General features: G+C 37.7%; 1 protein-coding gene across 1 annotated transcript in view; it reads left to right on the top strand.

The window, feature by feature from the left end:
* The window catches only part of ITGB5 (integrin subunit beta 5), a 200,460-nt gene that overhangs the window by 164,710 nt on the left and 10,333 nt on the right, over positions 1 to 25,417 (top strand). The window contains exons 11-12 of the mRNA XM_074214694.1: positions 2,700 to 2,922; positions 21,254 to 21,357. Of these exons, the coding sequence (XP_074070795.1) occupies positions 2,700 to 2,922; positions 21,254 to 21,357 (327 nt within the window). The remainder of the gene's footprint in view (positions 1 to 2,699; positions 2,923 to 21,253; positions 21,358 to 25,417) is intronic.

The raw sequence follows: 25,417 nt of genomic DNA, 5'->3' as shown, positions 1-25,417 counted from the left end.
TTTTCTGTGTCTATTTTAATTGGAGATGATTAGATATACAAAAGCATGTGATATTCTTCAAACTGATTAAAATTGAAGTTCTTATGGAATATGAGAGCTTAGAGGAAGTAGAATAAAGTAATGTTAAGAAATAGAGTTTGAAGAACTGGATTCAAATCCTGTCTCTCAACCTTTTGGGACCTCCATTTCCTCATATGTAAAATGAGGGAGTTTCAGGAGACAGTGCCTGAGGCTCCCTCTATCTCTAGATCTATAATCTATAGAAGGCATGCTCCACTTTGCACTGAGACCTGATAGAGGTAATGGTTTTTGGCATTGAGAAGAAAATAATGGAGAGAGGAAGAGCCTTCAAGATGAACCTTTTCCAGAATTTACAACTTTATGTGTGACTTGGTTGTTGTTATTGGGCTACACGACCTAGATATATGTTATAGGGCTCAAACATTGCACCAGCATCCTAGCAGTTAAATGAGCATTCTGTGACTTTCCAGAGTGTTCACCATATGCTCCAGTGTTGATTTCTAAATTGCCTTGATCACAGTACAGCTGAAATATAATTTATTGTAAATCTTGAAGGGAAAAGGAGGGCAAGGCTGGAAATGGGGGGAGGCAAATAGGGAGGCTTTAGTGATGGCTTTGAAGTCTGGCCACCCTTTAGGTCACCCTTCTTCATGTCCTGTGCCAGATAGCATCACCCTGCTGATTCTTTTCCGTGATGCCAAGGCCACAGGGGAGTCCTATTCAGAGGCTCTGTTTGGACTCACACTCACTTGGTGGCTGACTGCTTAGCACATGCTGGCACATTCTTGCCAAAACAGAGCCTTGATTTTGGCTCAGAAGTGAGATTGGCACATCCCCAAACCCACCTTCCGCTCCTCAGATCTCCTCCGGTGCTGGCACACTCAAGGAATGAAAACTGATTTTTATTAAAATTAACTTTAACTAGGGGACCAGCTATGTGGTGCAATAGATAGAGCACCAGACCGTGAATCAGGAAGATCTGAGTTCAAATCCCACCTCAGACATTTGATACTTACTGACTGTGTGAGCTTGAGCAAATCACTTAACCCTATTGCCCCACAAAAACAAACAAAAAAATTAACTTTAAACAAACTTACAGAAAATCTGCTGCTTAAAAAAAATGTAACAAGCACCAAGCAAAGATCCATCTGTCCATATTTAAATAATGTACCTTTTGTGCTGATATTTGGCACCTCATTTTTATTTCATCAGAGCTGTAATTTCAGTGGTGTGGCAATCTCTTCATTTATACCTATTGGGGCCCTCCACACCTTAGGAACTGATTTAAAGAGCAGCTGTGGAAAAACTGACAAACTAAATATCTCACTTGCTGATGACTAGCCTTTTTGGTGAGAAGCCTATTTATGCATACAGAGGCTCTTCCTCAGATGACAGATCCAGTCTTGGATAGGAAGTGTTCTCAGTCTGGTACTCACAGACCTTTTCAATTGTCTAAATAATCTCTGTCCCTCTGATTAGATGGCTGGAGCAAAGAACTCTTCTCAGAGTCCCCTTTTAGCTCAGAAGCCCAGGCAGTTCTTTTTCTGCCACCACCTGCAACCCTTGAATTTGATTCTTTCTCTCCTCTCCTCTCCTCCATCCCCACTTTTTTTTTAGCTTCTTTTTGTATACTGTCTTCCTTCATTAGATTGGAAACTTCTTGAGGGTAGGGACTGCTTTATTTTCTATTTGCACTCCAATGAGTGTCTGACTCAGTTGATGCTTAATGAATGTTTATTGAATTGTTTTATATTGGTAGGCTGTGCTAGAGCTTCCCTCCCCTTGTTATGCTCACAGGTCATAATAAGGTACTGAAGGTCTCTAGCCGGATTGCCTCCATTAATGTGTTTCTTTATCAAAGCTGTTGATCACTCTTGGTTGTAATTAGAAACTTCCCCATGGGTGATCTGTTACTTCTCCCCCCATCCAATTTGTGCACACACAAAAAGGTTTATCTTCTTGTCTGTGGTCATACAAGCTCTGTTTGAACCCTTCCAGTGACAAGGAGCTCACTATATCATGAAATTAGCCCATTTCATTTCTAGTTAGCTCTGATTGTGAAATGTGCCTTTAGCTTAAAACAGTCCTTCATCTAAAGATCCATGTCCTAAGTCAATGATAACCCTAGGTGATGACCCTTGGCAAATACCAAGATACTAAAGGTTTTACTTTCCATGGGGACAACCATGATTGAGCTCACCTAGATTTCTAGGCCTGGGTATTGCATGTACTGGGTAAACTTTTGTCCTCATTGCTCCAATATCTTTCTTTGGGCATTTTCAGGTCCTATGGGGATTTGGGAGCCAAAACGGAGTGAGCTCAATGCCTCATTCGAGCTGAGAGAGGCCCAAAGGAGTCACTAAATGGTCCATAGGATCATTGATCATTCCAGCCATAGTTGAATTATTATGGAAGTTGGAAGTTGAAATTGGAAAAGGTTTTAGTGATGACTCTGACCTAATGCATTTTAAAAAAATAAATGTTTATGGACTTACCTTGCATCACTTAATCTGACTCCCTTATTTTATAGATTGGGGAATTGAGAATCAGGGATTTGGGATTCCTTGTGGGACTTAGCCATTCTTTGGAATACCTTGAATGGGTCACCTGTGCTGCTGTGTTTCCCAGTCCTGCTTCCCTACATATGCACCCTGATGTCCCCTCTATGTTGGTTTTAGGTCATGGGGAATGCCACTGTGGGGAGTGCAAGTGCCACGCTGGCTTCATCGGGGACAACTGCAACTGCTCTACAGAGACTGAGACGTGCCTCTCCAATGATGGCCAGATCTGCAGTGGTCGAGGGCACTGCTCGTGTGGGCGGTGCCAATGCACAAAGCCTGGGGCCTTTGGGGAGACATGTGAGAAGTGTCCAACGTGCCCAGATGCCTGCAGTACCAAGAGGTAATCCCCAATACCCCCCTCTTCTTGACTTCCTCCTTTCTTGGCCATTGGGGCATCCCTGGCCTTCCACACAAGATGTGTGGCACTAGATATTCATGCCAGGCCACTTTCTTGCCCACTTACACCTTTTTATCCCCACTTTTTATCCCCACAGATATTATTTTATTTTCCTCAGGGGCTGAAAATTTTTTTATTATTAGAATTACTAACATATAAAAATAGACAATGAGCATCATTAAGAGCTTGTGAGGTACCAGGCACTTTGCTAAAGACTGGAATTTCAAAAATAACATAAACTATGCCTGCCCTCAAGAAGCTTCTATTTAATGCAAGAAACAATCTGTAAATCAATGAGTACATCTAAGGTCTATACAGAGAAGATAAACCATACAGAAATACTCTAACAAATGGTCACATACTCTCTATAAGTATACCCTCTATACCCTCTGTAACAGTTCAGGTGATGAGGAGCTGAGTACATCATGAGATATACATGAGATTTCATTCCTAAATAACTGTTATTGTGAGATGCCTCTTTAATTGAAATAAAACATAATTAAGGTCATTTGACTTGACATATGAATAAATATTCCAAAGACAAATTCAAGAGACTTTTGAACTCTCTTCCATTGATATATTTCTGCAGAGGGCCAGTGCTCTTTAAGTCTGAGGGCTTTGCAAAGTCAGATGTGGTTTCATATAAGTCATAGTACCAAATACTTATCATGTATAACTGTGGGAAGCCTATTCATTCCTGTTAGCCTTAGTTTTTTCAGGAATTGAACTAGAAGAATCTGAACTCCCTTTCAGCTTTCCTTCTATGATCCTGAGCTTTGTGGCTTTAGAATCAGGAGAGAACTGGATTTTGATCCCACTTCAGATACTAACTGGGTGACTTTGGACAAGTCTCTTAATTTCACTTAGCCTCAGTTTCCTCATTTATAAAACAGGGATGATAATAATATCATGAGTTACCCACCTGGATTGTTGTAAGTATCAATGTTATGGAAATAAAAGACTTTTCAAACCTCCAAGAGTTTTATAAATTGTCAGTAACTAAACTCCCGGTATCAATGCAGATTTTGAAATAGCTTGGTGACTTGTGGTCCACAGTTTCATCCCCACTTCCCTAAGGGGTTTGTAGGAATTTTCATGGGAAAAAATTACACCATTATTTCAATGTTTTCATACATATTTTATTTTATACATTTAAAAACCAACTTGAGAAAGGGTTCATAGGCTTCATCAGACTGGCAGAGGGGTTGAGGACACAGAAAAAGGTTGAGAACCTGTCTTAGAGCATTGCCTGTGGCATTGAGGAGGTTCAATGACTTGTCTGAGGTCATAAAGTCAACATGACTAGGAAGTACAACTAGAGAACCCAGCTAGGTCTTGCTAGCTGTTCCCTGTCTACACGGTGCTGCCTCACACATACATAGAGGGTCCTTAGTAACAACTGAATTGAATCATCTGTTCACACTTCTGTGTGTATGTGTGTACACACACATGAATGTACCCTTGTTTAATTATAATTGTTTATTTAATGATAAGGGATCTGAAGTACACAGAACTGTTGAGTCCATGGTTTGCCTATCCTATACTAGAGCCATTACTAGAAAACAGGTTGCTGCAGGCCCCAAAGGCCAGTGCTGAGACCTGTGCTACCCACCCTCCTCTACTGCTCTCTCTCCTCCCTGGAGAAATGTAGGCGGGTGAAAAGGAATACAGGAGAAAAATCGAGCAGCCGTTTGCCTTCTGGAAAGCACTGCTGACATTTTAACTTGAAATGTGCTCCACAACAGCTGCATCAACAGTGTCTGTATTTGAGGGAGGGCAGGCGAAGGAGAGGAAGCAGAGACAGGAATAATCAGAAACATCTGATGATACAAGAGCCATTTGGCTTAAGAGAAAGGGCATTATGTAATTGTCTTTTGGCAGAGGGTTTTCCTTCCTAATGATGCTTGGCTCAAGCTGATTTTAAAATGAGTTCATGTTCTCCGATTGTGTACCAGTCACCATTGAAGGGCATGTCTGTGGGCCAAGGAAAGTGGCTGGAAGGTCTGCTCCAATGTGTTTGTGTGTGAGTGTGTGTGTGTGTGTGTGTGTGTGTGTGTGTGTGTATTTGGGAGATATTTGTATCAAATACTACATATATATTGCTATACATATAGTAAATGTATATGTATGTTATATACATATAACACACACACACACACACACACACACACCTCTGTCTCTCTCCATATATGTATATATACACTAAAAGTATGCTTCTGTTACATGTTTGGACAATTATATACAAGCAGTATCTAGATTGATGAAAGTGGTCTATCTGTCTATTTTTCCTATATTGATCTATTCTCTATACCTATCACTATTTGTATAAGGATATAATTAGAAAGAAAGAGTATATATACCCATATGTATACATATACCTATGCCCATATTTGTATACATACATACACACACACATATGTATCTATTATACGTAAGGGACACTTGATTCTATTTCATCAGCTTTAAACATCATAACTCCAGTTTCTCTGGAGAAACAGTCTAGCCCAGTAGATAGAGAGCTAGCCACAGAATCAGAAAGATCAGAATTCATATCCATCCTCTGAGATGCACTCTGCTGCCCATGTGACCCTAGACAAGTCATTGAAATTCTTAGTGAGTATCCCTCATCAATGAGTAAATTAGTATACAATAATTAAGCCTTTAATGATACTGGTCACTGTATAGAAGGAAATGCAAAAAACAGCCCCTGCCCTCAAGATTATCATCATCATCATCATCATCATCATCATAGGGAAGACTCTGTAAATTGCTAGGTACTTACTAGGCATGTTCTCTCAAACTATTAAGTTGCAGATCTGCAAAGGTTGAGAGAATTTCATCACCGGGAATTCCCTAGGCCGATGAAATAACATGTCTGAACCAAAACAAATAAAAATCACAACCTTGCATGTAAAATTTGATTCCGTAAACAGCAAATAAAAAAGCATACTTCAGTTGCATGTTGTGTCCAGAATAGAAAGGTGATTTATCTATCCATATCTATAAATTTATCCCTATATCCAGATCTTTAACTATATCCCTACATAGATGTAGATATGGATTTAGTATAGGGGCACTTAGGTGGTGCAGTGATGGGTCTAGAATCAGGAAGATCTAAATTCATATCAGCCTCAGACACGTATTAGCTGTGTGACCTTGGGCAAGTCATTTAACCCTTGTTTGTCTCAATTACACATCTGTTCAAAGGGGAACACATTGGAGAAGGAAATGGCAGATCAATCTAGTATACCCCATGAACAAAATCCATGTAGAATTGGACACAGCTGAATGATTGAATATCAAATAGATATCTGGAGCATAATGTTCACATTGAGTAACAGATTTAAGGAAGAATACATCCAAAGGAAGAACCAGGATAGTAAAATGACTAAATGAATCCATGCAAAATAAGAATTGGTTAAGGAAGTTAGGAACATTTCACTTGAAGAAAACAATTTTTCAAGTATTTGAAGGCTTTCATACAGAAGAGTTTCTGAAGGAAAACAGAACTAGGATCAATGGAGTCAGTTGCCTGGTAGCAAATTTCTCCTGACATAAGGGAAAATTTTTTCACAATTAAAGTCATCTGAACATTATCTGCCTTAGTAGTAAATGAATTCTTTCCTATTGGAGATATTCCAGAAGAAGCTGGATGGCAACTTGTCAAGGGATCATAAGATTATAATTTTAAAGTTTGTAGGGACTTTAGAGGTTACCTAATCCAGTCTCTCTCATTTAACATTTGGTTTTCCCTCCCACGTTTTCCATTTACTCCCTAAAGGGGAAGGATGAGAGAGGAAAAACAAAATCAGGCAAAACAAGTTCTTTCATTGGCCATAATAATAAATGTGTATTTTATTCTGTATATTTAGGCCGTTACCTTCTCTGTCCAGACTTGAGTGGGTCAATTGTCATTGATATTGCTCAGTTATATCTGATTCTTCCTGCCCCTGTGGATGATACTGTCCATGGGGTTTTATTGACAAAGATAGTGGAATGGTTTGTGATTTCCTTTTCCAATGGATTAGGCAACCAGAGGTTGAGTGACTTGCTCAAGGACACAAAGCTAGTAAGTTTCTCAGGGCAAAGTTGAACTTCAGTCTTCTTGATTTCAGGCTCAGTTGTCTTATCCATTGAGCCCATTTAGCTGCTTTTCAGCAGAGATATACATTAGTTACTTTTTTTGTCAGCCCCTTGATTTTACTAATAAATAAACTAAGGTTTCTGCCTCTGTGACCCTGTTCACAGAGACACAGAGATGAAAAATGGCAGGGTGAGAATATTATAGATGAGAGTCTATGTTTATCTACAGATGGTTTAAGTAAGTTCTGAGTACCCTTCCAACTCTGATATAGAGTCAGAAAGATAATGAAAGAAAATGGAGAGACATTGAGAGAAATGCAGCAGCAATTTCAGCTAATTTGTTCCCCAGAACCTAACAATAACCTTTCATGTTCTTAGACCTTAACCCCAATCCTACCCACCAAGCTCAAAGCAACTCTAGCCTTCTAAGGTTCTCCCTCATGCCCCTAAACCTTTTCTCCATATACAACTTCTCTTCTCTACACCCTGTATCCCTGGTCCTCACCAGTGCTTTTTGGTCCTGATCCAGCACCCAAGCAACCCAAGTTCTAACAGTTGTACCACAACTGTAAACTTTCCTCCATGAATAAGAAATTACCTTCCCTATGCCCACAATAAGTGGTTTTGTGACACTTGGAGCCTTGTATACTGGTTCTATCAATTGCTTAATGTGTGACCTTAGACAAGTCATGACCTCTCTGAGCCTCAGTTTCCCCATCAGTAAAGAAGGCACAGAGTAAAAAGTGGTCAAGAGAAGGGAGATTTGCCCATCAATTTGTCTCCCTGTATAAGTGTCTCATCACTCTAGTCAAACCTCTATTCAGCTGCCAGAGATTTTCCTTAAGTGCAGTTAACCATGTCATTCTTCTGATCAATAAATTTCAGTTATTGTTGGTTGTTCAGTCATTTTTCAATTCTTCTGGACCCCATTTGTGATTTCCTTTGCAAAGATACTGGAATGGTTTGCTGTTTCCTTCTCTAGATCATTTGGTAGTTGAGGAGACTGAGGCAAAAAGATTTAAGTGATTTGCTCAGGATCGCATAGCTAATAAGTGACTGGGGACAGATTTGAACTTAGAACAATGAGTCTTCCTGACTCCATTCCTGTATCACCTAGCTTCCTCATAAAATAAACTTTCTATGGCCTCTAGAACAAGATATAAACTCTTCAGTTTAGCTTTCAAAGCTTTTTGTAACTTGACTGCAGTCTATCACATGATTTCCTGTATCAGCCATATCCAAAAAAACAGTATCAAAATCTTCCCTTGAGTCTATTACTTCTGTTAAGAGGTGGGTAACATATTTTATATTGAGTACTCTAGAATCATCCTTCGTCATTGCACTGAACAGCTTCTAAGATGTTTTTGCAAGAATTAGATACTGAATAAAATTGTTCTCCTAGTTCTCCATATGCATATCTTCCCAGGTTTCTCTGAAATGATCTCCATCGTTTTTTAAAAAAAATATTTTTAATTTATTTTTCCAATGACATGAAATGATAGTTTTAATAATCATTTTTACAAGGTTTCAAGTTTTACAGTTTTCTCCCTCTTCTCTCTCCTTGACAGAAAGCAATCTAATATACACTATACATATATAACCATCCTTAATCATTTCTTATAGAATAGTATTCCATCACATTCATATATTGCAACTTATTCAGTAATTCCTCAGTTGCTAGGCATTCTTTCAGTTTCCAATTCTTTGCCACCAGAAAAAAGAGCTGCTGTAAATATTTTTGTATATTCTTTCCCTCTTTTTCTTTGATCTCTTTGGGGTATAGTTGACCAGTAATGATTAATTGAGTTGGATCAACTCATTTTACTTTTGAACAGCTCTAATTGTTCAGACATATTCCTTAGAAGAGAAATGAACCCAGAAAGGATTAGGAATTCATAAGAATGAGGAGGAATTGTTTAATTAGAAACAATAGAAACCCTGGAAGGAAGTGACCATGCTATCTTAGATTTTTTGATAGAAAGCCAGACACACTAATATACCACGTTTTTGGAAAGCAAATTTCAAAGAGTTCAGGGAAAGGGTAGGCAGGATTCCAAGTACCAAAATACTACAGGGTCAGTCAACCTAGGAGAGATAGGGATGAAACTCTAAGAGACAAATGGAAATAATTCCTCCTTTTTAGTGAGAATTAGGTCCATAATTAGTTCCTCTTCATTCTCCTACCACTTTTTGAGGGATGAAATTATCAGTAAGGATGCCAAGAAACTATTAGCTGCTCTGCTTTGGATAGAGAGAGAGAGCACCAGCAGCTGTTGGAATAATTAGGTCTCCTATCACCATATTCTGCCTCTGTGCCAGGCATGTCATCTATTTCTCCTCTTTAGGGGGTCTGTAGTATATTGTGTGGGGTTAGCTAGGTGGTGCAGTGAAGAGATGCCAAGCCTGGAGTGAGGAAGACTCCTTTCTCTTCCTGAGTCCAAATCCAGCCTCAGACACCAGCTATGTGACTCTGGGCAAGCCACTTAACTCTATTTGTCTTACTTTCCTCATCTGTAAAATGAGCTGGAGAAAGAAATGGTAAACCACTCCAGTATTCTTGCCAAGAATACCCCAAGAAGAGTCAAACACACCTGAAAAACGACTCAACAACTACAAGCATATTATGATAAAATGAGAGTGATCTTTAAGTTCATTCTTCATTCTCTACTCCCCTAGGATAGCATGACTGATGTTTTGGAAGAGTAAGAGTGGATTGACTTGCTTTTTTTAGGTTGGTGTGTCTAATTTAATTTATAACTCATTGACAACTTTTCTTAGATTTAATGTATTTATTGATATTAACCCAGTAATCAACTATATTAATCAAGGCAGTTAATTTTGGAAAACTTACCATGCTGGGGCTAAATTCTAAGTTAGCTACCCCTGAGCTTCCTAAATGAATCCTTTAGAAAAATCTTGATAGTAACCTCTGCAGTGGGGTACAGAGAATAGGCATCCCTCTCCATCCTCTGGAGACACATAATAATTTTTTCATGCTAATAGCCAACATCAAATAGAAACTTGCCTTGTGGTTTGATTCTCTTTTCTTTTAGGAACTATGAAGAATTAGAATCAATATTTTTAAACTGAAAAGGTCTCTAGTTAAATTCCAGTCAGTGAATCTAAGCCTTTCTTTTTACAAGCAAAACAACCGAGATCCTAAGAGGTGACAATTTAATCTCTGTCACACAGCTGCCTGGTGGCAAAGCTAACATGGTTTTTTTGCTAAATGTTCTGTCTTCATGTTTTATGGATAACATGATAACAAGGAGTAAATTTTTTACACAGGGCAGGAGAGGTCACTGAAAAAATGGATAAATCCTGTTTTGGATAAGGAGTTTCCAAATGTCCAAGTGGATCCAAATTGATGATGACTTAATTAGAGACTCCTATGACTAGAGGAAAACATCATACTTTTGAGCACTTGGGGTTTAGGGCTCTGACATACTGTGGGGAATACACAGAGGGAGAAGATAGGAACCCTTACAATCTAAGTGGGTATTCAACAGTCAGTATAGGAGAGCTTTAAAAAAAATTATGGACGTCTTCTGTTTTTTTGTTATGTCAGTCATTTTCTGGTATGTCTTGCTCCCCCAAAAAATCTTCCTACCCCATTTTGGGGAGATTATCAGGGTTAAATGACTTACAACAGCTAGTGTCTGAGGCCACATTTGAACTTAGATCCTCCTGACTCTAGGGCCAGTACCCTAACCACTGTGCAAACTAACTGTCTCTGAACTCTTCCTTGTGTAATAAAGCCATTTTGCAAAATTGAACAAAAAATAATCCTATTGAATAGAGTATGCAACATTACATGGCTGTAGTTTTTTTCTTCTCCACCAAGAGTTTCATCATCTGTGTTTCCTAGACTAAAATTGGTCATTGAAATTAATTTGATTTCAGCTGTCTTTTAGTGCTTTCCATTTACTTTATTATAGTCACCAAGTACAATTTTCTCTTATTTCTGTTTTCTTCTCTCTGCATCCTTCTTATGGTTCTTCCCATATTTCTCCAGATTCCTCATATTATTAATGATTTCTTAGAGTGTAACAACATCCCAACCATATGGTGCCAAACCATTCCACAACCATATTTCAGAATTTGTTCAAGTAGTCCCCAAACAATGGGCACTTAACTTATTGACAGATCTGTTTTTTTTTTGTTGTTGCCACAAAAAGTGAGACTATGAATATGAGACATTTCTTTTTGTCTTTGCTCTTCTTGGAGTATGGGTAGTAGTGGGATCACTAAAGTAAAAAAGTATGAATAGTTTAGTGACTTTTCTATGTTATCTATTTACATAGATCAATACCATCTTCCTAGCTGTAATTTAAACACCTTGAGGGAAAGAACAGACTTAAACTTTTTTGTATCTACCTCTTCCCCCAAGTCTTTCATATAATAGAGTCTCAACATTCATATATATATATATATATATATATATATATATATATATATATGTATATATGTATATATATATATATATTCTAATCTTTGGATAATTGTATGATTTTTGTTTCTATGGGCTCTCCATCCACCAACACATCATAACTCTCCTATTCTTTGGCAGAAGTGGAAATGACAAGCCATTGAAGGATGTTATGTGGTATTAATGGTCAATGAGGGGATGATTAAGAAAATAGATCCAGCATGCTCTGTAGGATAAATTGGAGAAGGGAGACCATTTAGGAAACCATTGGTTGAAAATAGGTTAGTATTCTTCAAAGTAATATCAAAGACTGTCCAACACCACCATTATGCCCTTCTTCCCCATCACTCCCAGACAGAATTTCTTCCTTCTACCATTCAGGCTCTCCAATTTCCCTTTCCTAGACAGACATCTGCCCCTCAGGGAAGTCAAAACCTAATCACTCCCAGGCACACCAAACAGCAGCTGTGCAGGTGACACTGGGAAAATTTACCAAATTCCAGGAAGCATCCCTACTCCCTTTCTAGTGGATTACCTGTGGCTTTGTACAAGTTCATTGGTTGATGGACTCTATGCTAAGAGGCAGGAAAAGAGTCAAGTTCACAGGATGAGAGGGAATGAATGACTTATGATATATACCTTAAATCTTATTATATTATCTCCTTCAATCGACCCAAACCTACTTGTCTTTCAGACTTTAGTATTTTTGTCGGCAGCACACTATCTTTCTAGTCACTCAGGTTCACAACCTCAGTGTCAGTCTTAACACCTCACCTGTATCTTTTGTCAGTTTCTCTTTTTTTTCCTACCTCTATGATATGGAAAAAAATTGTTCTAGATGAAATGAATTCTAGTCAGAATGGAAGGTAGGGACAAACACGAGAGAAACTTTATTTTTTTATTTTTGAGAGAAATTTTAAATGATCATGATAAGGGTGGAAAAGGAAAGGATAAAGAGTTACTTGCCTAAGATTCAAACCTAGGAGAATAAAAGCAACCAATAAAGAAATGGAAAAGTCAGGAGAAAAAGCTGATTTTTTTTAGGGGGTAAGGGGGCAATTGGGAATTCACTTTTAGTTATGTTGAGTTGGAAATTCAGGCTTATAGATATAATCGCCAGACATATCAATTTTGGCATCCTCTGCTCAACTAAAACTGAAAATGAATAAAATTTCCAAATGATAATGATTATAGAGAAAAAACAGAGTACCGAGGGCTAAAGAAGCTGTTGATGGAGCTTAATAACAAAGTCCAGAGGTCATGATGTTAGTGAAAAATTTGGAATTAAGCTGGAAGTTTGCAGAGTCAAGGATATCATGAAACCTAGAGTTTGAGGAACCCAATAGATCATTTATATAGTTCTTGAAGTCCCCAAGGATGATGGCAAGGAATGAGAAGGAGAGGAAGATAGTAAATGAGGTGTTGAAATCACACAGGAAAGTAGAAGTTGGTATATCTAGAGCAAGCTTTGAATAAATTAAATTTGAAGTATATACACACACACATAAACATATATATATATATATATATATATTTAATACATTGATCCTTAACTGATACCTTTTTTATATTTCTTTTTCCTCTTTCCTTCATAACTTGGGAAACTCTTACTTATCTCTTACATATTTTATTGAGAAGAGGAATCCCTTGGGGCTTATTCATTACTCTCTACTCCTGTTTTTTTTTTTTTGCTTTGTTTTGTTTTTTACTTTAGAGTCCTTTTTTTTCACTTCACAACTTCCTTTACAGTAGTTGTAGGCTATTCCTATTTCAGTTTTTCCCTTACTCATCTTCTTAACTAATAGCAATCTGGGGAATAGTGGGGTTGGAGAGAAGATGGCATCTCCTTTCTAGTTCTCTTCTCTCCTTTCTTTCCACTATCATAGCATAAACAAAAAAGAATAAGTTATTTTATCCATTGATATTTATTCAAAAGAAGACCATGACATCAGGAAGGTGAAGCTGTGACTTGCAAATGAATTGGATATGAGGGAGGTGATAGTATGGAAAGTTAACAGCTTCCCTTTCTCCTCTGGAGCCATTTGGATCCAGCAGCCAAATATGGATCAGGAGGACTGGAGATGGTTCTGGATGCAGACCTTGGCCTTTTAAAAACTAGATTTTTTCCTAGGTCACAGTTTGACTGAAGTGACACCAATTCAGTTCTTAAGTTTTGGCACAAGAGGGATGAGAAGAGACCAGGTATGACCACTTCAAAAAAAAATTAAACTGGTAGGGTAAGACTCTCAGGGTTTCTCAGTGATCAAGAAGAACCTCCTTAAAGGTCATGCCAATTTGTATACATATTAGCATATATTAAAGCTCTTTTTGGCATGACTTGGTCTTTACCAGCTGAAAATCAACCATTTCCCCCCTGAGTAGAGAGCAATGAAGAGATAAGCAAGAGTTTTCTAAGTTATGAAGGAAATAGGAGAAATAAATAGAAAAGGTACCAGTTTAGGAAATCTCAGTAAGGTTTCTTAAATGAGGTCGCTTTCAGCTTTGAATTAAATATGGAAAGAGTTATGAATGAATTCTTAACTACATTCTAAAGACATGCATTAGAACTGTATCCTAGATTAAAATAGATACAGTGCAAGAATGCACCCTAGATATTATCTACTTCAGCATCCTGGTGTATAATTGAAGATCTCAACTTTTGAGTTCTGTATTTTTGTTAGAAAACCAAATATAATCATTCTTTAACTTTTATTTCTAACCCAGAAGGTTTCCATGTAATTAGTAATACTTTTGTGACCAACTCTGGAAAAGCTAATTTTTTAATTATAGTCAAATCCTCTTCATTAGGTCTTACCTACTTTTCCCACATGATCTGTTCAGAAAATACATTTTCCTCTTATGACTGCCAAGATGTTTTCTCTATTAGGATATTTTTAGCAGCTTTTTACTTAATCTTGGGGAAATTTGAATATCATTGCTAATAATAATAATAATAATAATAATAATAATAATAATTCCTTAATATATAATAATACAATAATGGTACTTTATAGTGTTTTATATTATTTTCAAGCATTTTTAGCCAATATCTCCTCAATCAGCAAGTAGCTAGATGGTGCAGTGGATAAAGCACTGGTTCTGGAAAGAAGATAACCTGAGTTCAAATGCGGTCTCAGAGGAAAGAAGATAACCTGAGTTCAAATGCGGTCTCAGACACAATCCTTATTAACTGTGAGACCTTGGACAAGTCACATAATCCTGATTGCTGTTCCTGCTATCTGGCCAGTGGACCGGGATGGCTCCAGAAGAGAAAGTGAATCTAGTGACATAGCACAGCACCCACTCTTTCTCAAATTCAATTCACATGTTTTTTGTGACATCATGTCCCTGATGTCATGATCTTTTTTGAGAACAAAGTACAAACGACAACCATAATATTAAGCACTTATAGCATGCTAAGCAATGAGCTGAGTGCTGACATACAAAGAGATCAATCAATAAACATTTATTAAATATCTACTACATACCAGACTGGTAGATGACTCAGTGGATAGAGCAATGGACCTAGAGTCAGGAAGATCTGAATTCAAATGTGACTTCAGACATTCATTAGCTGTGTGACACTTACCTCTGTTTGCCTAACCCCATGGAATATGAAATGGAAAACCATTCCAGCAACTTTGCCAAAATAATCCCATACAAGGGCAGAAAGTGTTGGACACCACTGAACAACAACAATGTACCAGGTATGCTGCTAAACTCTGAGGATGCAAAGGAAGCAAAGTGTGCTCTCAAAAAGCTTACAGTGAATCAAGATCAAAAGAAATGTAGTAAACTGGGAAACAATCTTTACAACTAATGTTTCTGACAAAGAACTCATTTCTAAAATATACAGAGAACTGAGTCATATTAAAAAAAAAAAAACCAAACAAGCCATTCCCCAATTGACAAATGGTCAAAGGATATGCAAAGGCAGGGGCGGCTAGGTGGCACAGTGGATAAAGCACTGGACCTGGAGTCAGGAGTACCTGGGTTCAAATCTGGTCTCAGACACTTAATAATTGCCTAGCTGTGCGTCCTTGGGCAAACCACTTAACCCCATTTGCCTTGTAAAAACCTAAAAAAAACCGATATGCAAAGACAATTTACAGATGAGGAGATCAAAGCAATCCATAGTCATATGAAAAATTGCTCTAAATCATTACTTATTAGAGAAATGCAAATTAAAGCATCTCTGAGGTACCACCTCACACCTCTCAGACTGGCCAATATGACTGGAAAGGATAATGATCATTGTTGGAAGGGTTGTGGGAAATCTGGGACACTATTACATTGTTGGTGGAGCTGTGAAATCATCCAACCTTTCTGGAGAGAAATTTGGAATTACACCCAAAGGGCAACAAAAATGTGCATACCCTTTGATCCAGCAATACCACTACTGGGTCTATACCCTGAAGAGATGATGATAAAGGGTAAAAACATCACTTGTACAAAAATATTCATAGCAGCCCTGTTTGTGGTGGCAAAGAATTGGAAATCAAGTAAATGTCCTTCAATTGGGGGATGCCTTAGCAAACTGTGGTATATGTATGTCATGGAACACTATTGTTCTATTAGAAACCAGGAGGGATGGGATTTCAGGGAAGCCTGGAAGGATTTGCATGAACTGATGCTGAATGAGATGAGCAGAACCAGAAAAACACTGTACACCCTAACAGCAACGTGGGGGTGATGATCAATCTTGATGGACTTGCTCATTCCATCAGTGCAACAATCAGGGACAATTTTGGGCTGTCTGCAAAGTAGAGTGCCATCTGTATACAGAGAAATAACTGTGGAGTTTAAACAAAGACCAAGGACTATTACCTTTAATTTAGGGGAAAAAAATTGTTATCTTATTGTCTGATCTTGCTATCTCTTATACTTTACTTTTCTTCCTTAAGGATATGATTTCTCTCTCATCACATTCAATTTGTATCAGTGTATACCATGGAAAAAATATCAAGACCAGCAAATTGCCTTCTATGAGGGGTGGGGGGGGAGGGAAGTAAGATTAGGGGAAAAATTGTAAAACTCAAAAAGAAAAGCTTACAGTGTAATGGAGGAGACATCATGTAAACAAATATGTACAAAATAAGTTACATACACATGATACATAGGAAATAATTAAAGGAGAAAAGGCACTAGAATTAAGAGGGATTAGGGAAGGCTTCTTATAAAAGAAAGGAATTTGTGAGGTCTGTAAAAAGTCAAAAACACATCCCTATCCTTAAGGAGCATACATTAATGGGGGAGACAGTGGGGATCTGAAAACTGGTGAAGGCAAGACCTGAGCTGAGTCCAGGAAAGCTGAGAGGCAGAGGTAAAAGGGAGGGGAGAAAGTCACAAAGCATGTGAAAAAGAGTATAAAATAAGATTGTGAAGGTAGGAAGGGGTCAGGTTTAAAAACCAAGGATTTTATATTTGATCTTCACAATAACTCAGTGAGTTAATAGTGCTGAATGAGCAGTTTGTGAAGTGATTCATCATTGTTGAGTAGCTGCAGGAGTAGTAGAAAGGGAGCATCTCCTTCACCAACACCTGTCACCCGCTCACCTTCACAACCAGTAATGAAGGCTCCTGAGCTCTAAGCCCTGTTGGTTGGTGCCTAATTCTTCCTCACAGATCACTCACTGTATCACTGTTGGCATCACAGGTCAGATTCCGACCAAGAATGAAATCTAGGCCAAGTTTTAATTTTCTAAATCATATTGTCTAAATGTTGATTTCATTATAAATACTAGGTATTGTTATTGCTTTTAGCATCATTAACAATTAACAATAGCAATACATATTGTACCTTATGGTTACAAAGCACTTACATGTTTTAGCACATTTGATTTTCAATGATCTTTTAGGTCAGTATCATAAGAATTAAGATGATGATCTGTTTTACAGACAAGGAAACTGAAATTATGGTAGATGTGTAGAAAGACATACAACATGTAAGTGGCAGAGTCAGGACTCGGACTTCAGGTCTTCTGACACCAATTCTACAGCACCACACTTGACTTGCTGCAACTAGACCTCCAAGGGAGGATTCTTTCCAAATAAAAATCTGATTTTTTACAAAGAATAAATAAATGTAAGGTTTACAAAGAACTTTAATATTCAGTAACTCATCAGATTTTCACAATTTTCACAACAATGCTATGGAGTAAGTACTATTATCCCTATTTTTATGAATGAGGAAACTAAGGCTCACAGAGATTAAATGACTTTACTTTGACCAGCTACATAGTTGGTTGATGGCAGGAGGAGATATGCTGGGGATATATGAAAATCTGGAACTGAGTTCAGGTTCTGATTGTGTAGTGTTAAAATATCCTTTCTCAGAAACAATCTGGAGTCAGGGTAATGAACCTCCTGTCCTGAGTTGAAGACAATCCTCATTAATTTGGAATTAGTAGTGGTGGTGCTAAAAAAGATGACAGATTTTTCTCCTAATGCTCATAGGACAGCTCCAGTGTTTTACTTTTCATTTTCTATGAAATAAAAAATTATTTCTCAAATAAAACCCAGGATACAAGTAAGCTGACAAAGTCTATAGAAAGAAGCAAACTTTTTTTACATTTATAAAAACAAAATATAATAAAATAATTGATCAATAAATTAATCAACATTATTAAATATATACCAGGCACTGTTCCAGACCCTGAGATTATGAGTACAAAACAAATGACATGATTCTTTCAGTCAAGGAGCTATATTTGAATGGATAGATATCGAAAATATATTTAAGTATATGTGGCATAAATTTTTTTAAATGAATAAATGCAAATTAGTTAAATGCAAAGTCATTTGAGAAGAAAGATACTAGCACATGGGGAGATCAGGAAACATCTCATGCAGGTAGTAATGCTTGAACTGAATCTTGAAGGAAAAGTGGGATTCTCCGAAGCCAAAAAATGGAGGGAATTATTCCAAGTATGGGAGACAGGTAGGGCAAAGTACAGAGATGGGAAATGGAGTATCTTATGTGAGGAACAAAGAAGGTAGATTTGGCTAGACTGAAGACTACAGGAAGAGTAGTAATATCTAATGAACCTGGGAAGATAGATAAAGGACTTTAAAACTAAACAAAAGTTTATCTGAGGGGCATTGGGGAGCCAATGGAGTTTATTGTAGCATGGTCATATTTATGTTTATAGAAAATAATTTTGGCAACAATGTAAATGATGGTTTGGATGAGGGGGACTTGAGGTAGGTAGACCAATTAAGAGGTTGTTATTAGTAATTTAGGCTAGGATTGATGGTAGTCTGAATGAACTAAAATGGTAGTCATGTGAATAAAGAGAATGGGTTAGATGCAAGAGGTGTTCTAGAGGTAGACAGAGAAAGATTTGGCAAGTAATTGCACATGGAAATGCCCAAGTTATAATCCTGTAAGACTGGAAGAATGTTGATGTCTTTGACAAAAGTAGAGAAATTTGGAAGAATGGCAGGTTTGGGGGGGAGATATTATTCATAATAAGTTCAGGTTTTTGCAAATGTCGAGTCTGGAGTGTTATCCAGAACATTCCAGTTTGAAACAGCAGTTGGTGAGATAAGTCTAGAGACCCAGGTTAGAGTGCATGGAAATAATAAGGTGATGAGGTCACAAATCTGAGACCTCTGTGACATTGGGAAATCCCTTAACCTCCACAGTCCTTAGTTTCCTCATCTTTTAAATGTGGGGATTGGACTGATGGTGTCTGCAATCCATTCCAGCTCTAAATCTAGAAAAATATAAGCATCTGAGAATATAGAAATACAAAAGGAAGAGTCAGGTCAGGTGAGGTCTTGGGGAGATCAGAGTCAGAGTCTTAGGATCAGAGTCTTAGGGAATACCCTCAGTTTGGGACATTATAGGAGGAGACCAATAGAGAAGAATACCACAGAAAATTAGAGAGTAGTCAGTATTCTGAAGAAGACAGCTATTAATGTTAAATACAACAAAGAGGTTGAGAAAGATGGGATAAAGATAGGGACATGATTTCAGTGGTCTGGGGAACTCTTAGATAAGCTAGTTCCCTCTATCAATGTAGCCAGAGCCTGGAGCATTAAGATCTTAGACGATTTGCCAGGCCAGACTGAGAAAGGTTTTTCAGAGCATAGAAGAATTAAAAGGATTTACTGAAGAACTGAATCTTTAAGTTCTGATCTTGCTATTATATAATTCAGTGACTCTGGGAAAATCATTAAAACTCTCTAGGCCTTAGTTTCTTCATTTGTAAAGTGAAGTATTTGAACTAAATGATCCCTTTTAAATCTAATATTTTATGAGTCTATACACAATTAAAGTGCTAATACAAATGTTTTATTTATTTATTTATTAAACCAATCCTAGCAAAATTTTTGCTAGGAATTATTTATTTTTTGGTGTGTTTCTGCATGTACTTCAGAGCAATGAAAAGTTCATTTCTTTTAAAATGTTTTATAATTCAGGCTTTTATGAGTTCAGAACACAAAGTACTTTGAGTCAGCATTTATTCTGCTTTGGAAGGACAGATGCTGGTTCTATGTGTGGGCAGAGTAGCTAGTAACATAAATGATTGATTTGAAAGGAAGTACAAATTCCTACATGATCAAAAATGTTTTTCCTCTGATGGTACTTGATGTACCTCTAACACACAACCTAGGGTTTAAGACATTGTCTCTAGAAGGAGCATTTGTATGACCTACAAAGGGGAGCCCATTAACGGTTTTGAAAACGTGCTCACACATTAAATTAGTCAACTGGCTTCTAGTCGAGGATAGGGTTGATAATGCAGGACAGTATGGGGGTGGTAGGCAGAGTCTTGAATACAAGGCACCATGCTGGAAGGTCGGACCCAGGGGGTCACCATGGTGGGAGGTGCTGTGCTGCTAAGAGGCAGCAGGAGAACAAAAGCTACTTGTTGGGAAAGAAGAATAAGGCAGAAGAAATTAGAATGAAGGAGCATATTGTGTGGAGCAACTGTCTTCTCCAAGGGAATAAGAATGAATAATGATAATAACAACTTGGAGTTGCAGAATACTTTCGGGTTTACAAAATACTTTGCAAATATGATTCCATCAAAAACCTTAAAAAGTTGGTTTTATCTTCATTTTTATAAAGATGAGGAAAAAGGCAGACAGAGGTTAAGTAAGCTGTCCAGGGTCGCCCAACTGTTAAACGTCTGAGGCATTATTTGAATTCATATCTTCCTGACCTCAACTCCCAAACTCTATGCATGGTACTATCCGTAGTACTACCTAGCTGCCAATAATACCTCTTCTCATAGAGCAAACCAGTCGGGATTCATGATATCACAACATGGGTGGCCTAAACTCTTAATAGTTATGTATTGAAAGTCAGAAGCCCTGGATTCAAATCTTGCTGTAGTCATTTATTACCTCTGACCTTTAGGCAAATAAAGAAACCTCCTTAAGTCTCAGTTTTCTTTCCTGTAAAATGAGGGAGTTAGCTTAACTTAGCCTAGTTAGTCTCAGGGGTTCCTTCTAGTGCTAAATACATAGTCCTAAAGTCATAAAGTTACCCATGCATGTAGATAATGATCTCATCAATGCTCTTTGGGCCCACCCCTAACACATGGGCATAAAAGAAAAGATGTTGCTCCACTTCACAGCTTCCACAGAGGATGTATCTGAAGAGCAAAGGGACAGAAGGTGCAGCCAGAGCCCAGGGAGCAGAGTGCCAGTGCAAGAAGTTTTATATCTGCATTAGAATTGATCCTTGTATATAATGATTGCTTGGTATTTCATATCCTTCCCCCCTTCTTTTTTTTCCTCTCTTCAAAGAGATTGTGTGGAGTGTATGTTATTTAACTCAGGGAGACTGGCTGACAACCAGACATGCCAGAAGCATTGCAGGGATGAAGTCATCACTCGAGTGGATTCAATCAGTAAGTATAGCCAAGGGATGGCAGAAGATAGATGTTCTGGGGTTTAGTTTATTTTTTGATGGGGTGAGGGGTACAGATTCCTTGTAAGTTCATTACTTGTGGTACCTTCCATTGTGGGATCTCAGCTGAGATGTTTAGGTGTCCATCTATGGGGAAAGGAGGAATTCTCCACTTTGAATGAGGAAGGAAAGTGTCCAGAAGGACATGGAATGAAGTCCCAAAGATTTCCTTTATCAGTCAAGAGACCTCAATTTTCATCACAATTCTGTCCCAAACTCATTTTGTTACCTTGGGTAAGTCACATTTCCTCTGGGACCATTTCCACATCTACAAGAAGGACTTGGCGATTACTAGGGTCCCTTCTAACTCTTGTTATTATTCTGTTATAGATTCTTATAGATTTTCATGTCTAAAGGTCTACATGCATACAAGTATCATCTTGTCTCTGACTATTAGTACTTCCATGACCTTGGGCAAGTTCTTGGGGCTCAAATTCCTCCCCTGTAAAATGGAGGGTATTGGACTAGATGGTCTCTGAAGTTTCTACTAACCTTAGCTCCAGGCAACTATGATCTCATATGTACAGATTAACCATTTCCATATGAACAGATTAGATACCAAGGCTAGCTTTTTTCCAGTTTATGGGGAGTCCTAATTATTTAAAGCTAAGTCCAATTACCAGACTTCTGCCTCTTCCCCACAGTTAGACAAGAAATTTTTATTTAATTTCAAATTCTATTTTTATCCTCCAGAAGAGGATATGTTTTCCCTAAGCTATTTACTGTCTAAAGAGCAGCTACCTGTGGTTAGCTTCCAAGAGTCATTAACTCACTATTGGGACTACAAGTATAACCTCTGCACTTTACCTAGAAATTTCATACTTATTCATTTTCTGTTCACTGTACTCTGTTCTTACCTGAATGTCTGGACTATTCTAGGTTTTTGTACCCCCTTAAAATTAGAGCTTAGACCTGGAATCAGGAAGTTCAAATTCAGTTTTAGACACTTACTTTGTGACCTTGGTCAAGTCACTTAACCCCTGTTTGCCTCAATTTTCTCATTTGAAAAATGGGGATAAAAAGATCACCTACCTCCCAGGGTTATTGCAAGGATCAAATGAGATATTTGTAAAAGCTACAGGACCAGACACTTGATAGACGGTCAATAAATGCTAGCCATCATCATCGTCATTATCCATTACACTGTCATAGAAGATAGTTTTGAGGTTACTCTTAGCTCATTCCTTCTCCCCCTATTATCCTGCTACTCTAGGGGAGGCAGGTAAAGGTTTCCTTCTATACACAGATTTTTGTTGTTCAGCCATTTCAGTTGAGTACAGCTCTTTATGTTTTCATTTGAGGTTTTCATGAGAAACATTTGGTTTGTCATTTCCTTCTCGAGTTCATTTTAGAGATAAGAAACTGAGGCAAATAGGGTTAAGGTACTTGCTCAGGGTCACAGAGAGTGTCACACAGAAAGCTAGTTTAATCTCCATCAACAGGAGCTTTGAACCCAAGTACTCTCTGTCCCTCAAGCTCCAAGAAAAGACCTTCCTGTTAGGCTCCAGAATTTATACTAAAATATCAGTTCAGGTAGGATTAGAATAAATTAAGATATGACAACTTTCATCTAGTTCAAATGTTTTAGAAATGAAATGTTTCTAAGCTGTTTCACTAAGCATTTCCTCACACTCTAAAGGTAAGGAAAAAAGATCATCAGAGTTAAGGTTCTGAATTTATTTTAAGATTTAACAATGTGGGTGAAAAGATATATTGCTGCTGTGCTTGGTGGCACATACCTTTAATCTCTGCTCCTGGGGAGGCTGAGGCTGGTCCTGAAGTTCTGAGCAGCAGGGGAGCTAAAGTCAATTGGATGTCCTCACTGAGTCCTGTATAAATGTGCTGAGCTCCAACAAGTGAAGGACTACCAGGCTGCGCAAGAAGGTAGAACCAGTCCATCCTGGGAAAAATGGAGCAATGTATCACAAAGTTTTTTGCTGATCAACTGGGGAGTGACCACCGTTCTTACAGTCTAGGTGAGACTGGAGACTCACCCTCCAAATATCTGCGGTTTATGAATGTCCCATTGAGTTAATTGGTGTAGAGTGTGTGTGTGTGTGTATATGTGTGTGTGTGTGTGTGTGTCTGTCTGTCTTGCACAGAAATGGCAAATGAGCAGTCAGCTGACTAAAGGATTGAATAGTAGATGAAATATTTCTTAAGCAAATTAAATCAAGAACTGAGAATAATGGAGGTGAGATTTTCCTCCACTGATGGTTACACTACACAACTTAATAGATGGCATGGGTATTGATGCAATCAAATTGATAAATGTTTATGAAATCTTCATTCTGGACCAATCACTGGGCTAGATGCCAGTAAGCAAAATATTTAACCCAGTTAATTAAACAGATCTTTGGAGGATACACACAATACACAGGTTTGTTTGTTTTTTTTTTTTTTTACTGTCAAAGCTTTCAAAAACTCAGAATTATCTCAGACATAAAATGCTGGTTATGGCATCATAGTAGGACTTAAGTAACACAGTGGCTCAAATGTTAAACTTGAGAGACAGGAAGCACTGAGTTCAAATCCTCCTTTAGATACTTAAAAGCTATGTGTGTCACTTAAAGTCTTTCCAAGCAATAACAGAAACCACTTCATAGCTGTTAAGAACAAATGAGAACATATGTACAAAGTACTTAGCAAAAGTGCTATATAATGTTAGCTATTATTTTTATTATAAATAAGTAAATACAACATCAATACCAAAGTTTTAAGCTATCATAGCTTATAAAGATAGTTTCTTGCTTTAAGCTTTTAAAACTTATAAAAATCTCTTTTTGATTTAAGCTATTACAGCACAAATATTTTTGAAATATCTTTTTATTCTATAGGGCACCAAGAGATTGCCCTAACCATGGACATTAGAAACATAAAGTGGATGGAAAGTTTAAATTTCTCCTATGATTCAGTTTGATGGGAGTTCCTTGAGTTGATCTCTCAGCAAGTAATATGGATAGGGCATGATAGACAGTTAATCAACCCAGAAATGATTAAGAGGATATGAGAAGTCTTGCATTTCAGAAATAGCCTAGTTCTTTCAGTCATATCCAAAGCTCCTCAGTACCACCAAAAGCACTATTTTAAAATTCTCTTTGATGGTGTGGGACTTCAAATCTTAGAATTCCATGATCTCATGAAGTTGCAGATGATGCAATGGACAATAGAAAGAGACAAAGGAGATGGAAATGGGCTGCATGCAGCCTATTACCAGGAATGACCTACATGAGAGGAGTGTAAAAACCATCAGTAAAGGTACATGTGATTGGAAGAGAAGTTGGAAGGCAGGGCCAGTCATAGCCATTTTATTTTGACAAAAAGATGAAATTAGACTAGCTAGTCTCCAATCTTTGGGAATCTTTCCATGACTAATTAACTGTTTTTCTCAGACAATCTATGTCTGAAGTTTATAGTAGTTTACCTTGATGTTCTCCTGTGTCTTTGAAAGGTATCAGTTGCTTCCCAAAAAAGACACTTACCTAATTCACTGTACTCCCTTCTACTTATTCTTTAGTCCCTTAGTTTTTCATTCTCATGGTGCACATATACACAACTTCAATCATAAAATGTTTGGGTACTGGGAGAGACTTTTTAAAAGTAAAATGATCTTTTTTAAATATAATCTGAAATGATCCAGATCTTCTTCTTTGACAGCCAACTAATCTATCTTGCCCTGAATCCAAGTTTCTCTAAACAGTGAGGCAAGAATTGAGAAGTGTTTCATATTAGCTGTATTCCTTTCAACAAGTTTTTTTTTAATTTTGCCTTTTAAAAGTCTATTTAAAGTTATAGCCTCTAACTTCCTATCTGCTCCCTTCATTTTCACCTCTCACTTCCCCTGGTTCCTTCCTCTCCTGAAAATAAATGTTCCAATGATTTCCTAGTTCAGCCCTGGAATGCAATAGTGAGGTTATGATAACATACCCTTAGGTCAGCAGTTAAATAAGAGGGAGGAGGGAAGGAGAAGGAGCTTTCCAAACATAGACCAGACTAATCTT

This window comes from Macrotis lagotis, chromosome 1 (assembly GCF_037893015.1).
Source record: "Macrotis lagotis isolate mMagLag1 chromosome 1, bilby.v1.9.chrom.fasta, whole genome shotgun sequence".
NCBI classification, from domain to species: domain Eukaryota; kingdom Metazoa; phylum Chordata; class Mammalia; order Peramelemorphia; family Peramelidae; genus Macrotis; species Macrotis lagotis.
Note: the sequence above shows the minus strand (reverse complement) of the source record. Positions and strands in the feature narration are given on the sequence as shown.